Genomic DNA, 14,477 nt, shown 5'->3' on the forward strand with positions numbered 1-14,477 from the left:
CTTACGCTTATAATTCCTGCGCGGAATACCCCTGGCGACGTAGTGTGTGTGGCAATGCAAAACAACAGTGGGGCCAGCGTTTTGGCCAGGAATCAGGATCGAGACCGGTTTTCGATCATGCTAACATCGGCAAGGCGGATTCCAGAGAGATTATGATAGTCTGGCTGATTTGTCATGCTCTCTTCATTTATCAACGTACCATCCCGCCATTTGTCTCGCACGATCTACTTCGACATAAAATCTCATGTGAACGAAGGAAAGCCATGGCATGGAGCCGGAACGCCAACCTCGCTTACGAACAGAGATCTTCCTTCTTCTTGCCGATTATCTGGACCCTCAAGACCTACTGCTTCTTCTACAAGCCAGACCAGGTATCACATCTTTGCTAAGCCATGCCCATCTGAAATCTGTGGATAGCGAAGGCAACACCCTGCTTCATCTAGTGGCAGAGCACAGCATTGACAATGTGATCAGCCGACTGGGCCCAATCACCGCAGCCAAGAGCATGGCCGAAAGCGCTCCACATAGCTGTCAAAAAAGGTCACTATGGCATTGTTCAAGAACTGCTATCAACGGGATGCAATCCATCCCGGATGGACAAGCACTCCCGAACCCCTTGCACTATGCTTGTTTGACCAAGCAAGACATAACCATGCTACGGCTGCTCCTGGCTCATGGCGCTGATGCTTCGGCAAAGCCAAAGAGGACCGCACTCCAATACACATATGTTGCACCTACGGCAGGCTGCACTGCTCAAGAGCCTCATCGATGCCGGCGCCGGCATCAATGCAGCGGAAACAGCGCAAGGGCAGATGCCATTCCGCAATGCAATACTGTGTGGACAAACAGAGTGCGCGAAGATTATTGACAAGACAGTGTCCGATCCAAACGTGCTGTGTGGGCCAGAAGACAACATTATAGGCGCCGCAGTGTTCAGGAGGCAGACAGAACTCGTGCAACTGATGCTGGACAAGGGAGCCGATGTGAACAGGTCAGACACCCTAGCAGTGACTCCCTTGATGTATGCTGCAGTTACTGTAGACAGAGAGCAAATCGCGCGGATCCTGTTGCATGCTGGCGCTAAACCAAACATACGAGGACCTTATGACGGTGTCGCCCTACCCGGCGCGGCCAGGTTTGCCAAAGGGTACCCTTGCCCTTCTATGCATCAAATGTCAATATCCAAGAGAATCGATCTTACTCATGTCTCGTAAGTTGTCCGTACGGACTCAGTTATTGTACTATGAAAACCCAGGATGTCCCACCTCCGCCAAAGCCTCCTTCACCACCTGCTCGATATTCTTCTCCGGCAGCCCTAGCTCCTTGTTCCTAATATGCTTAATGGGCTCAAAGTGGCCACTATAGGTACCCTTAGTAAACCCGATATTGATCAGGCCATACCCTGCCGACACTTCACCATTTTCCCACGCCTTCTTCAGAGCGGGAATAGCCTCCTCGGTGCTAATCGACTTGCGCTCCCACTTCTCACCGGTGAGTCGCTCAATCGTCTGGACGAGCTCCTTTTGCGTAGTTGCAAAGTCACTGGTGAAGACAATTTGGTTAGCCGTCGTGCTAGGGTTGAGGAGAACGCGGTTCAGCGCCAGGGCCGTGTTGTCCAGCGTGGTCGTCGAAAAATAACCCTCGCCGTCGTCAGTGAATGTGATGCTTCGGCTGGGATAGTTTAATCCAAGGAAGTTATTGCGCAGGCACCTAGGCACAGTCAGTCCTCAGCATCAGTCGGTGTTATCCATGTCTGGCGAAGAGTCATACCATCCGATCCACGTGCCGCAAGCGATAGCTGTCCAGGTTAGTCCGCTCGACTCTTTACTTCGCAGATACTGCTGCACCATCCCCTTCTCTCTGAATACAGAGGATAGTTCCTGAGCTGCGGGGGTATTGTTATCGACTCCATACTCGGACGGCACAAATCGCTTGACCCCGGCGGCAATCGCCGCATCGATGAATTTGTGCTGCTCGGCGACGGAGAAACTGTTGATTGCGTTCACCACTGCATCTTGGCCTTTGAAGGCCTTGACGAGGTCCTCATAGGGGTAAGAGTCGGCGAGGGTGATTACAGACGCCGTGGAAGGGATACTGCCACGTGCCTTGGATGACTCTCTTGTGAGGACCGTGACGTTGAACGTGGGTTCGGACAGAAGAGACTTCATAAGGGCGCCTCCGAGCGAGCCACCACACTGTTCGCTGAATTAGCCAAGCTCTTCACGTGGAAAGATGTCGGCGGCTTACTCCGACGAGGATGATATTCTTGTATGCGTCCGTAGCCATGATATGGTGGGGGCCGTATAGTCTTAGCAATGTAGATCGTGTTTAAGATTACATCGGTAATTCTCCATCTGCTTTATAGAATTCCACTGCATTGTCTTCTAATCGCTTGGCATGCGTTCAGTAATCAGTATCCACTAGCTTGAATAATTGGGGTATCCTGGTGGCTTGAGCGGCGAATTCGGCTTGATCACTAATACACTCCGATCCGCAATAATATGCCTGCGCTAGTGGGATCCATCAGTTGCCGAAAAAATAGTAGTTATAGGTAGCTAGTGTTTGTTTGTTTCTGATCTTCCGATAACGGCCCAATCAGACTCTCCTGTCAGGAGCGGCACTACGAAGGTATCACTACCTTAGCCTCAGCCCTGCAGAAGCCATCACAGATGGATTGTATTGGATCTAATTTAGTACAGTGGCCCAGAAGCACCGGTAATCATTTCCACTCCGTTGTGATGTAAGTTATCCGGCTATCAAGCCGCTAGCCTAGAAAGAGTGCTGGCTATTGAGAGATTGGGGGAACTGAATAATAGATCGATCTGAACTGTAAACAGATCCAAAGAGTATAAGTTCATAGGATACTTGACCTAACCATCTGGTCAAAGACTAGTCCGCAGATTGACATGAAGCGAAGGATCTTGATTAAGACCCGAAGAACTGGGGAACAGGGGGAGGGGCATGGCACTCTCTGCAGAGTAGTTAGCGAGGGTCGTCCAGCCTGGCCCATATTGACTAGCAATAACTGACTCGAGGATCTCTTCATAGACGGATGGTTGCCCCTGCCCAAAATGGAGATACGACTGCCGTTTTGGGAAAGTCGTAGGAATTGCCATCCGCCCAATGAAACGGGCATTAGTGTTGACATCTCTCCACTTTCCCACTCACCCTAATCCCGCTAAGGTTGCGCAACTTCCAAACGGGGAATAGCATTGTTTATCAAACAATCTCGTAAGATGCCATTTTTACGGCGGCTGAAAACCTAGCGTCCTTCTACTGCCAATCTGACACAGTACTAGTAGTATGTTCGCCAATCGGACTCAGAAAGTAATCATGCGATATCTTGAAATCATTGGACCATGCTTTATTGCTGTCCTGAATTCGGCCCCAGCTATGGAGTTCCCGTCTGTTCTTGGCGAAAGCAATAAACTACTTATGCCGTACCAAGCTCCTATCGGGGTTAGATGAACCGTGAGACTAGAGGCGAATTCTGAGATAGTGCATTATCGACAAACAAGGATTCATGGCTCTACAGACATTAGGACTGTATCCTGATTCCTCCCGACACCATGCTATAAAGCATGGGGCCCCTCGCCTCATATCGGACTTGTAAAATGTCAGTTGTCTGCTCTAAACTACGATCTGGACCCAATTGTGAATTATGAATACTCCACCGTGTGACGGACAGTCTGACTGTCAAAAAACACCCGAACCTTCTCCTGCTACGAATAATTCAAAGCTTCTCAAGCGTGGTCGACCTCGGATAGAACGTGCTGGCGAAACAGCGGGTGAGGTAAGTTATTGTGAACGCTTGTCTGTTAGGACTATGGCTGATTCTCCTCAAGAGACGAAAAGAACAGATCCGACTTGCACAACGAGCCTACCGGTTTCGCAAGGATCTCAGAATTTCAGAACTAGACCAGAAAGTTGCCGAGCTTGAACAAACCGTTCTCGCAATCCGTGACCTCTATCTCAGCGTGCACACGTCTGTCGTCGACTCGGGGATTGCCGTGTCGCACCCATTTCTCGTGCAGTCGATGCAAACGAATCTGCAACTCCTGCTCTCACTCACGCAGTCGGTTTCGTCGAGAGGCGCTGAAGATCAGCCTTCGTCCACATATCACAGCACAGACGGTTCATGGGACGAACACTTTCTGGGGCGCAAACCACCTCTCCCGTCTCCTCCCCTGTCGAGCCAACATCCTACGTCTGGGTCCGAACCGTTGAGACTATCTTTTGACAGCGCCTGTACAAGTCCTGGGGAGGCGCCCGATGTTTCGCCGGACCAATTCGCCCTTGACCCGCTTCTGCTCTGCGATGATTACTTCTGGGAGCAACCCAGCATGGACATGAATAATGATGAGATATCCCTTGGTCATTTGACTTCACACGAATTCCCTTCGACTCAAACTTGATTTTGTTCTCCTAGCCACTGCGCCAGTGAAATATGAAACGCTTTATCAAGTAAAACCAGTACAGAATATCTTCAACATTCATAATTCCTTGGGCCAGCAGAAAGAATAACCGAGTATCTCACATCGTCAAACATGCCATTACCTCCTCCCTTGCGCCTCGCCTTTACATGTTCATGCTCAGTGTTGGGTTGACGTAGAGCCCAGATAGCGGATCTCTTCATTTCTCTATTTCAGTAAGTCCAGCCAGTGCTATATTCCAGGCCTCTTCCCAATCTTTCTCACGAGTTGGATCATAGAAAAACCGTTGCAATATTCGCCGTATGTCGTTCCAGTTACTTGCCGGGTATCTTTGCTGAATTGACCTCCTGAGCAGTTGCCGCTGCTTCTCCCTGGAGATGAGCTGCCTGTTCTGTGGTGTCGCAACGACAGTACACATCCATATTACACACTCAATGAGCACGGGATCGTTCCACACCTCCGCAACGGCTCCTAATGCCTCAGCACGTCGCTGAGGCTTACGAAAAATCAACGCTGCCGGATGAACCCCCATAGCGCTGAGGTCGTCGGCGAGACATGCCAGGGTGACACATATGCATTTCTCAAGGTTATTTAAGTCGCAGGACATGGTGCATCGCCACGTTTGTCGGACTGCTGGCTCGCTTTCCTTACTTCTCGTAAGCCAGTATGAAAAATCCCTGACAATTCCAATCGCCTCTTCTGACAGATAGCGGTAACGGACCAGGTCGCGAAAGCCCGGCGGTAGATCCTGAGCTACCTCCCCCAACACCGGCAGAGGATAAGTCAGCTCCCCGTTGGCAAGCGCATTTGGGCTATTTATGATCGCTGTGTGGACGTGAAACTCGACCATACTCTGGGTTACAAGCAGACTCATGCGAAGGTTCCTTCCGAAAGCATTCTCGTCGGAGTTTCCGACGGCATCGAACCCTCCACGGAGCTTGACCACCTCTCGCATCCCATTCAGATGGACAGGACCAAACTCATAATGGCCAAGATAGTCGTCTACCGGGATCAGCAGAGCCATGCCCTGTATCAAGACGTCGTCCACTTGCTGCCGGGACAGGCGGTGATGCAGATCCAGCAAGACCTTATTCCGATGAAACATGATGGCTCGACTGCTGTTGCCGGTAACATCCTGACATTCCAGGCTACACAGGGTAAATGCTGACAATCCATGCAGAATCAGATCGTGCTTCGAGGCCCACGAGAGGAGTCCGCGGCCAAATGATCTCGTGCCCACGTCTCCCAGTCCAAGAGCCTTTGCGTCGTGAGGGAGAAGGATGTCGAAATCTGGACGATATCAATACTGGTGCCCTGGAATCTGAACAGGACGGGTAATTACTCACAGTAGCTCAGAGCACGCGCAGTCAAAGGGCMTCTGGACGCGAATCCCCTGAAGGGGTAGAACTTGCCGGCCCCAACAGGTGTGGAAACAACGATCGCTTGTGTCAACGGCTTCCTTTGTGCCTGACCATCATCTTCCTGAGATTCGTTCCGTCGGTCAATTGTTGTCTCTTTTGGATCAGGACGATCCGGAATCTGAAGCCACTGCAGTGTCCCCTGCCTCGCTTGGTGCTCAGGCTCTTCTCCCCTTTGCCTGCGCCGTCTGGTGCTTGCCTCTGTCGCCACGAATGCATTGATTGCTCGTCGTGTGTTGGTGTCTTTCTTCTTTGAGGGTCCGCGATAGGGGATGAACATGATGAGTTGGACTTTGGACGGTCACGGTCGCATTATCACGGTGCTTGGCAGGTGCACATGGGCAATATTCACGAGTCTCCCTGTTGCCTTATATCTGTTTTGAGCATTAGCCGTTCAGCGATCTCAATTCCTGGCCAACAGTCAGCGATCGTCGAAGTTTCTCGTCGGGCATGATTATGAATCTGTTTGCGTGGCAGTTTTTCCTCGGCTGCTATTTTCTGGTGTGGCGCTTAGTCTCCCACACTAACCCAAATGACACTTCTACCATCATCATCAATATGACAATCTCCAGTTGCACCGATTGACCGTTTTCATGATACAGGATGTGGATATACTCAATGTGGCGCCATTTCTGGAAAGATCCCCAGCTGTCTGAATTGTCTGCCAAGGAGTGTTCCGTTTGCCGGCAAATCCGATGGCTTGCAGATCGCCGTGTCGCCACTCAATGCCTCCCTGCAACCGATTACCAATCTGGTACATTTATGGGAATAACCAGTATCATATTAGATGTGATCAATAATCATTATGGTTCTTCATGCTTCGGTCTTTGATTCATTATCATCGGCCTTTGCTTGAGAATATCTCAGCTGCGCGTCTTCGGATCTGCGTCAATATAACAAGATCCCGGAACAGACACCTTGATTTCAAATGGTCAACACTAAAATAAACAAAGTAGTCAATGCTGGCAATATATACTGTTAGTCCCACGATCAAACAAGATCAGCAAAAGCATCAGTCATTCAATTGATCAAATTTGTCAGCATCAATGGAAGGTATCACAGTTATACAGAGAAGTGCAAAACGAGCTTCACCATCTTGCACTCTTTGATTAACTCAGGACCTACCCTCGAGATGCTGGGCCTGAAATTGAGGGCAGCCTAGAGATATATGCGCTTTACTAAATGCAGTCAGTTCAGGCTAATAGTTAAGCTAACATTTATTTAGATGTTCCACCACTTTCTCCAGACCAGGTAAACACTATTAGAGCACGAGCTATAGGGCATCATTAGAGCAACCTTCCTTTGCGACCCCCAACATGATGTCAATGCTGAGGGTGGGCCTTACAGGAATGCAATGGCTCTTCGGGTTCATCAGAATTGAGAACCCAAACTTATCAGGATTGGCTACTAGAATACAGCTACTGGAATTCGCCTAATTTACCGTCCGAAACCATCGATTCTCGGACCTGGAAATCTCTAACCGAGAAGCTGGCGTGCGAAGGCTTCGGGCCCTCCCACGGGTGGGTCGGTCCGCTATGGACCGGTTACTGTTTTCTAATTGTCGAAGTTTTCCCCCACAGCCACATCAAGACACTATAGCATTAATTCAGGCTAACACAGTTATTTTTCGAGGCTAACACTGTTAAATATGTTACATATTGTAGGTATTGTGAAATCCCACGCGGCCAGATGACTCGGAGGCGGCGGGACGCGCTTTCTATATGGATGCTCCCTCTCATGTCTCAGATGAGGGCAGGGGGTGGATTTGTCAGCCGAAATGCCTGATTTAGCGGTGTCTTAAACTGTCTTAACACATACAAGCCCCTCATTTTTCGAGCCTACAAGATTGAGATCATGAAAGCTATGAGTAACTGACGATGGATAACGCAATCCTGATGGACTCATCTCGTCAGCGGAAGAAAGCGACACCTGCGTGCGAAAAATGCCGGGTCCTCAAGGTGAAATGTGTTCGACCCGGAGGGGGACAGACTTGTACTAAGTGCGCGTCACATCCCTGACCGTATACTTCATCTCAGGCTAATTTGAGTAGATGTGCCAGATCAAACTCTCAATGCGTATTTCCAGAGCCGAGACAGCGGGCTCGAGTTTCACAACGAGCAAAACCGTAAGTGACCCTAGAGGGCTCTCCAGTCAACAGGTCAGTTTTGCTGATAGGGAGGGGATGAAGGCGACTGGTCGATCTTGAGTCCAAGCTCACCAATATCATCGGTCTTCTTTCGCGCTCGAGCGCTCCCCTTTGTGGAGTCCACCCCCCGGTTGATACCGATTTTGGACCGCCTGCAATTCCCGAATATTCTAGTGACAGGCCACACCAAACAGCTGAATGGATGAGCCAAGAGTACCAGCCTAATTCTGAAGTGGGCGAAGGCCTGGAGTCAAGCGAAAACCAGGATACTACTGGAAATACCCTAGAAAATCCGTGGGGCTCATCCAATGCCATGGACACCACGTGGGTCACCGACTTGGGACTCAGTCCTGTCGTCCTCGAGCATCTTCTAGACAAGTTCCGCGGCATGGCGTGTTACTTTCCATTCGTGCGGCTTCCATACACCTGTACTGCTGCATCAATGGCTGAAGATCGCCCCTTCCTATTGCTTGCAGCTGTTGCTGCTGCTTCCTCGAAATACTGTCATCTTCAAGACGCTCTGATAAGACAATTTAAAGAGTCCCTCAGCCAGCGGGTTATCATAGCTGGCGAGAAGGATCTAGACCTGCTACAGGGATTACTGGTCCATCTTGCCTGGTAAGATTTCAGTTCCCACATTACCTTTCTATTTTGTCGGCATCAGGGGCACTAGCAAGCTGACCAATTTCAGGTTCCATTTCCACTTTGTCCCAGGAAGTCAGCAAGCATACCAGTACTCACAAATTGCAATCAGCATGGTCATTGACCTTCGCCTCGATCAAGAGGCTGCCGACCTAGTTGAGCAGCAAACCGAGCTGAGTGATACTTATATCCGGGAAGCATGCCGTGCTTATCTAGGCTGCTATTACATATCTAACATGTAAGATGCCCCACCTGGATAAGCGCTAATGGGCTTGAGCTTACTTCAATAGAATAGCACTGTCTTCGGGGAAGCCCAACAATCTCAAATTTCACAAGGACATGCTTCGATGCGCGATGATGCTGCAGCAACAGGCAGAATTTGAAACTGACCTCTTGATATACCCAATGACGAAGGTGCTACAGTTCACTGAGGAAGTCTGCGAGACTCACCGGTCAGAAGGCATTCATAGCCCTCGGTTGTACATCCATGCTGAACGATTCACGACGTGGTTAGAAGAATGGTGGTCGTCTCTATCGACGGATCTTCGCAATACGGGTAGGAACTTCTCAAGCTCTGGGGGCTTCCCATTAAGCTGACTTGAAATCCCTAGTGTTGCTGATCAACGGCTATTATGCCGCCAAGATTCGGATTCAAGAAATGGGCTTGGTATATTGCTACGGGCAGAGAAGACCTCCATCTCCAGAGGCGCAGGAAGGTTCTACCATCTTATCTGCACATCCAATGGTCATCAGCAACTTGATCAAATGCATCAGCTCTACGAAAGAATATCTCGATTCTTTTTTCGCCCTTCCCGAGGCGGAGCAAAATGACTTGCCATTTTCTGCATGGTGTCAAGTTGTTTTGACTGTCTTTGTGCTGTACAGGTTGTCCGTGGGACTGCCAGAATTACCCCAGTGGAACGTGGAGATTGCACAGCAAACTGTGGACCTACAAGAATACATTGATAAACTGTTGTCTCATTTACAGGCTATTAGGCCATTGCCGAATAGGCAAATACCCACCAAAAGCCTCTTTTCAAGGCTGCCCGAGATCATGGGAAGTGTAAGAACTTCCTATGCATTGGCAAAAGAGAATCCCGCAGAGGTTCGTGATAGCCGCCATGCTCATCACGAGCTTAAGGCTTCTAATAACACACCCTCGTCTGTTCAAGGGCTGCACCGCTGCCCTGCAGTGCGGTATTCGAGCCGCTGTCACGTCGCCCAGGCTCAGGATCTACCCACACTACAAAGCGCTATTACTACGGAAGTACAGAGTATAGAAGATGAGAAGCTTTGGGGTGATCTTTTTTTGATGGATACACTTTCTAGCATGACAGGTTCATCATCTTTAGAGTTTTGACAAGTGATCCATGCTCCAGACCTCACATCCACGAAACCGCAGTTTCAGCATAAAAATACCTCAGATCTCGTCGGGAAAGACATGGGTGGAAATCTTGTTTCCAGTCGAATCGTATCGCTGGGGCAGAACATTGAAAAGTCCGTCAACGTCCCGTGGTTCAAAATCAAGCGACAATCCCGCCTGAATAAGGAGGCCCAGCCCATAAGTCTCTTTGATCCAGTGGGCGATCATATCCATCCCCGCCACAGCTCCACTCCCAGTCCAAATGTTGCCGTCAACAATCCACTTCTTCTCCTTTGTCCACTTGACATTCGGATATCTCTTCTTAATCCAATTGTACTCAAGGTTATTGACTGTGGCCCTCCTGCCGTCTAGAGCGCCGGTGGCTGCAACAACCGCGGCTCCGGTGCAGGTCGTGAAGAGTAACTTTCCAGAGGCAGCATGGCGGCGAATGAGGTCCTGCAATTTCGGAGGAAGCTGTGTTTTGGCAGGGATATCCCCACCGATGAGGAGGATATCCAATTCGGGAACGTCGTCCACCGTAATCGTAGGCACCACTGTTACAGAGCTTGTAAGCAGGTGTACCGGCTCCATGGTCTCTCCGATATGGTGGAAGACGAATTCGGGCGCCTTTGCCAGAAGTTTTGGATCCACGGGGGCGTAGTAATTGATACCCTCCAGGAGCATCTTACTCGCGGAATTGAGCAGATCGCATGGTCCAATGACGTCGATCGTCTGGTAATCGAAGAGCGGGCAGCCAACGTGGATAGGAGCCATCTTGGTAGGAGTCCTTTTGGTAGGAGTATTGAAGGATGAGTATCAAATGAAGTTTGTTTCTTGGTTGATAGTTAATACTGTTGGTCGTGTTTCCTAGCGCTTAAATACTACCATTTTTTGGATGCCATAATCGCGGAGCGGGCCGTTTCAAGGATCCCGTCCTCCGTGGTCGACATTCTTGGCACGGGCGACGAGATAAACTCATGAACCGTGTCCGTGGTTTCTCCGTTTTAAATGCATAGCGGTGGGGCTCAAAATAAATGAAAGAGTGCAAATTGATGAAGCTGGTTTTGCACTTCTCTGTAGCCAACCCACGTCCATAGATACACATGCAACAAACTCGGACAAATGGCGCATATCCTAGTCTGCATCACCAGAGCACCGCATACATAAATTGATATCACATTCAAGGTCTCCAGTCGATTGTGCAGCCAATTCCTGAAGATCCTTCGACCTTTTTTTCAAGTCCATAATTACCACTTCTTTTGAAAGATTTATTAAAGGATGACGTTCAAACTGGAGTATGTCCCATCCAGAGCGCTCAATCATGCTCCTTCTCCAGCTCGTCTCCATTTTTGCACAGAAAAGCATAACATCCCACAGCACGCTGATGGAATTACCGCCATATCGAGTCCGATACAGCTCCATCAGATCCGGTAGCAACGACCTGGTCGGCGGTCCATAAAAGTCGTATTCCCCGTAGAGGTCATGATCATACAGGACATCCTCCATGCTATAAGGGACCTTGAAGTACCATTGAATCTCGTACGACATTCCAAAATACTCGGAATTAGGGTACTCCTTCCCTTTCTCCGCCTCATATAGCCGAGGGTACAGCACTCTGTCCACAAGCTCACCTGACAGGTGGCGGCCGAACGTGACAGTGACATTGCGGCACTCGCCAAGAAGCTTGAATATCTTCTCAATTGTAGGACTGATGAGCTCGACCCATTCACGTGTCGGCGACAGCCCGACTCTGGTCCAGTCCCAAGGCTGGTAACGATCCTCACCACTTAGACCGGTCAACCATCTTTCACCTACGTGTCCATCTTCCAGTACTGGAGCCCATTCCAGGCAATCATAGTATATCGAGAGCTTTCTGACATTTTTCCGATTTTGCGGACCGATCATCACAAGCCACTTGTATATCGTCTGCCAGTCTTTCTCCCCGAGCTCTATAGAGGCCTTAAATATACTGTGGGTGTAGAATATATGCACAGCTTCCAGGTAGATTTGCTTGTTGGTGAGGAACAATTGCATAAGGGAATATATGTAAGGAGCTGCGGGGCGGAGAGCTCTTGTCTCTGTGCTATCCTGCCTGTCTTCTGAGTTATTCTTCTCAGGTCCTCTTTGTCCACGGCATATATGCCTATAACGATTTTCCCCCAAAAGGAGCTTGTAGATCTGGATACGTAACTCCGGCGGGAGATCCAGGAAGCTAATGGGTTTATCGATCCCCATGATGCGACTTACTTGACTTTCAGGCCGTACGGAAGACAAAAGGTATAAGAGGACTGTGTTGGATTGTTGCTGTAAACTACAAAAAAAAGTTCTGGTGGTAGTAGAGCATCGAGTCGGTTCGTATTTATTACGACATCTTACCAGAGATTGCACATGGCCTTAACCGGCGTCGGACAAGCGATTCTGGCTTAGTAGAGAAAGCTTACCAAGGACAAGATTTGGTCTTGATACGGATTCTCAAGCACGAATTATGCCTGCTCAGCAACAAAGCCCTGTTGAGTGGAGTCGTTTAGACTAGATGCTCAATCTCTATTTTACATACTTTAGGTTGAGCCCGAATTTTGAATGCGTGCAATTAAGTTATTGGTGACTTATGACGGACCTCGTTGTCCATTCCAGTACATCATAAACAGCAGCAATAACTTTTTTTCTTGTGAAGCGAGGACCTATGAATTCCCTCTTGTGGTTAGTTTTGCCGTTTTGGTTATGGTCTCTCGATACGCCGTCTTGTAAACACCGCGCGCATCGTGACCTCCAGTATATAAGAACCGTCCCCTCGCTGTTCTAACCATCTTACTCTCCCAACTTCTTCTTTCCCCCACTATCCCCCCAAATAATCTACACCCTTCCGGTCGCTGCCGTCGTTTCATCTGCCCGGATGGCTATCACCAACCCCCCTCATTTTTTCCCATCGGAAATTGCGGCTGCGCCTCCCCCTCTCGTCTTGTTTCCACTTCATTTCTGAGGGCTTTGTGCCAGACTAATAGCGCAAACCATCAAAATCCTTGGAGAAGGAAGGAGGTATCGTGTGGGCCACCATTTTACAACATGGGCGTTCAATTACAGAGTAGAGCTCGGTCGATCAATCAGGTCACATCGTGACTTTAAGGTTATTCAGCTCACCTTTTTCGAATATCCCCACTATCCTCTTCGGAAAGGTACCATTGGAACTCTCCGAAAATTCAGCCCACTGAGCTACTGGGATACGCCCCAAGTTTATGGCCTGTCGAAAGTGACCTCCCTTTGGTATTACTGTGTCGCGCAAGTCCGAACATAAGTGAGGGTTAACATTATGCTCAGTTACATACACCTGCCATTTATACAGAGCTTTCTGCAATGAGACGCCGGGTCCTTACGCTCTCTTGGTGTTCACAATGTCAAAGTCATTGACCAGGGAAAACACACCTATGTAACACCGGCACAAGTTATGGTCAGGTTACGCCGAAACCATTCGGAGCGCTGGTTTTGTATCGCGGATAGGGCCATCACCGAGCTGCAACGGAAGCAAGGTGTAGCTTCCGAAGTGTTATAATGACCATTATAAGTAATAGATATGTAGTCGGCCATGTTGCCTTATGCAATACAAAAGTACACGTAACTATGCAGTGCAACCTATAGTGCAGATTTGAATAGGTTTAATTCAGGCTGTATCTCAATCAGCTGATATATGCTACTGAACAATTCGATTTCAATTCTTGTGAGGGTGATAGATATAGGAATATAGGAAACAAGTTAGGAAACATAAATCTGTTTGAACATGTATTGAACTTGTGACCATCCCCTTTCCCCTCCCTAACCCCCCCTCCATATTAACAAGGTTTGTAACAATCGTCTCTTCAGAAGCAGCTAAATGTGTCACTGTCGGATGCCTTCATAGTCAAGAAAATAACTCGTGCACTGCCTTCATGTGAGCAGTGTTGTAGTGCGGATTTAGCACATAGCCATGGAAAGTAGCAAACCGCTCACTACAACTCCAGCTAATCCCCCAAAGGAAGTAGGGCCTACCATTCCAGCTGCTGCACTTTTAGATGCAGATGCGGATGCAGACGCAGTGGCTGCTGAAACCGTGGAAGCCGTCGTAGAGTTACTTCCGCCATTGTCCTTGAGGGTAGCTTGGCCGAAGTTAATTCCGAAGTGTTCACACCAAAGACCAACAGTGCTGAAGTCCGCAGTCGTTTTTCCCGCATCCAGCTTGATAGTCATGTCGGTGGGCTTCGTCGTAGCCATCGTGATATGGTCGTTTGAAATGCGGAATCCGTCCTTCAGCACCCCATCCGTTGTTCCCCACCAGTATAGGGCCGGTGCTGAGGCATCTTGAAGCTCGTAGTTGCTAATCATGAGAGTAGTCGAGTCGACGACAGTCACGGTGCCTTGGAGACCTCCAGAGAGAGAAGACAGTGTCCCCGAATACCCCATCTTGTTATTTCCCTGGCCTAAGGCACTTGAGATGAGGCCAGCGA

The 14,477-nt window shown here is 49.2% G+C and overlaps 7 protein-coding genes across 7 annotated transcripts; 2 read left to right on the forward strand and 5 right to left on the reverse strand.

Annotated features, from left to right (window-relative positions):
* Positions 1-1,241: 1,241 nt before the first annotated feature.
* Positions 1,242-2,286, reverse strand: Asppvi_000126 (aromatic alcohol reductase; the record flags this gene model as incomplete). The annotated part of the gene is made up of 3 exons (XM_043296439.1): positions 1,242-1,710; positions 1,771-2,195; positions 2,248-2,286. 3 exons carry the CDS (start codon positions 2,284-2,286, stop codon positions 1,242-1,244), a joined length of 933 nt encoding a protein of 310 aa, XP_043152374.1.
* Positions 2,287-3,661: 1,375 nt separating this feature from the next.
* Positions 3,662-4,415, forward strand: Asppvi_000127 (bZIP transcription factor; the record flags this gene model as incomplete). The annotated part of the gene is made up of 2 exons (XM_043296440.1): positions 3,662-3,793; positions 3,846-4,415. 2 exons carry the CDS (start codon positions 3,662-3,664, stop codon positions 4,413-4,415), a joined length of 702 nt encoding a protein of 233 aa, XP_043152375.1.
* Positions 4,416-4,632: 217 nt separating this feature from the next.
* Asppvi_000128 (uncharacterized protein) lies at positions 4,633-6,131 on the reverse strand (the record flags this gene model as incomplete). The annotated part of the gene is made up of 2 exons (XM_043296441.1): positions 4,633-5,723; positions 5,780-6,131. 2 exons carry the CDS (start codon positions 6,129-6,131, stop codon positions 4,633-4,635), a joined length of 1,443 nt encoding a protein of 480 aa, XP_043152376.1.
* Positions 6,132-7,922: 1,791 nt separating this feature from the next.
* Positions 7,923-9,999, forward strand: Asppvi_000129 (fungal specific transcription factor domain-containing protein; the record flags this gene model as incomplete). Its single annotated transcript, XM_043296442.1, has 5 exons — positions 7,923-7,976; positions 8,065-8,615; positions 8,689-8,877; positions 8,930-9,195; positions 9,251-9,999. 5 exons carry the CDS (start codon positions 7,923-7,925, stop codon positions 9,997-9,999), a joined length of 1,809 nt encoding a protein of 602 aa, XP_043152377.1.
* A 60-nt stretch (positions 10,000-10,059) lies between these two features.
* Asppvi_000130 (uncharacterized protein) lies at positions 10,060-10,776 on the reverse strand (the record flags this gene model as incomplete). The annotated part of the gene is made up of 1 exon (XM_043296443.1): positions 10,060-10,776. The coding sequence occupies one exon, from the start codon at positions 10,774-10,776 to the stop codon at positions 10,060-10,062; it is 717 nt and encodes a 238-aa protein (XP_043152378.1).
* Positions 10,777-11,136: 360 nt separating this feature from the next.
* On the reverse strand, positions 11,137-12,237 carry Asppvi_000131 (uncharacterized protein; the record flags this gene model as incomplete). The annotated part of the gene is made up of 1 exon (XM_043296444.1): positions 11,137-12,237. One exon carries the CDS (start codon positions 12,235-12,237, stop codon positions 11,137-11,139), a length of 1,101 nt encoding a protein of 366 aa, XP_043152379.1.
* A 1,710-nt stretch (positions 12,238-13,947) lies between these two features.
* Asppvi_000132 (DM13 domain-containing protein) lies at positions 13,948-14,433 on the reverse strand (the record flags this gene model as incomplete). Its single annotated transcript, XM_043296445.1, has 1 exon — positions 13,948-14,433. The coding sequence occupies one exon, from the start codon at positions 14,431-14,433 to the stop codon at positions 13,948-13,950; it is 486 nt and encodes a 161-aa protein (XP_043152380.1).
* Between the last annotated feature and the right edge of the window lie 44 nt (positions 14,434-14,477).

This window comes from Aspergillus pseudoviridinutans (assembly GCF_018340605.1).
Source record: "Aspergillus pseudoviridinutans IFM 55266 DNA, scaffold_1, whole genome shotgun sequence".
Taxonomy (NCBI): Eukaryota; Fungi; Ascomycota; class Eurotiomycetes; order Eurotiales; family Aspergillaceae; genus Aspergillus; species Aspergillus pseudoviridinutans.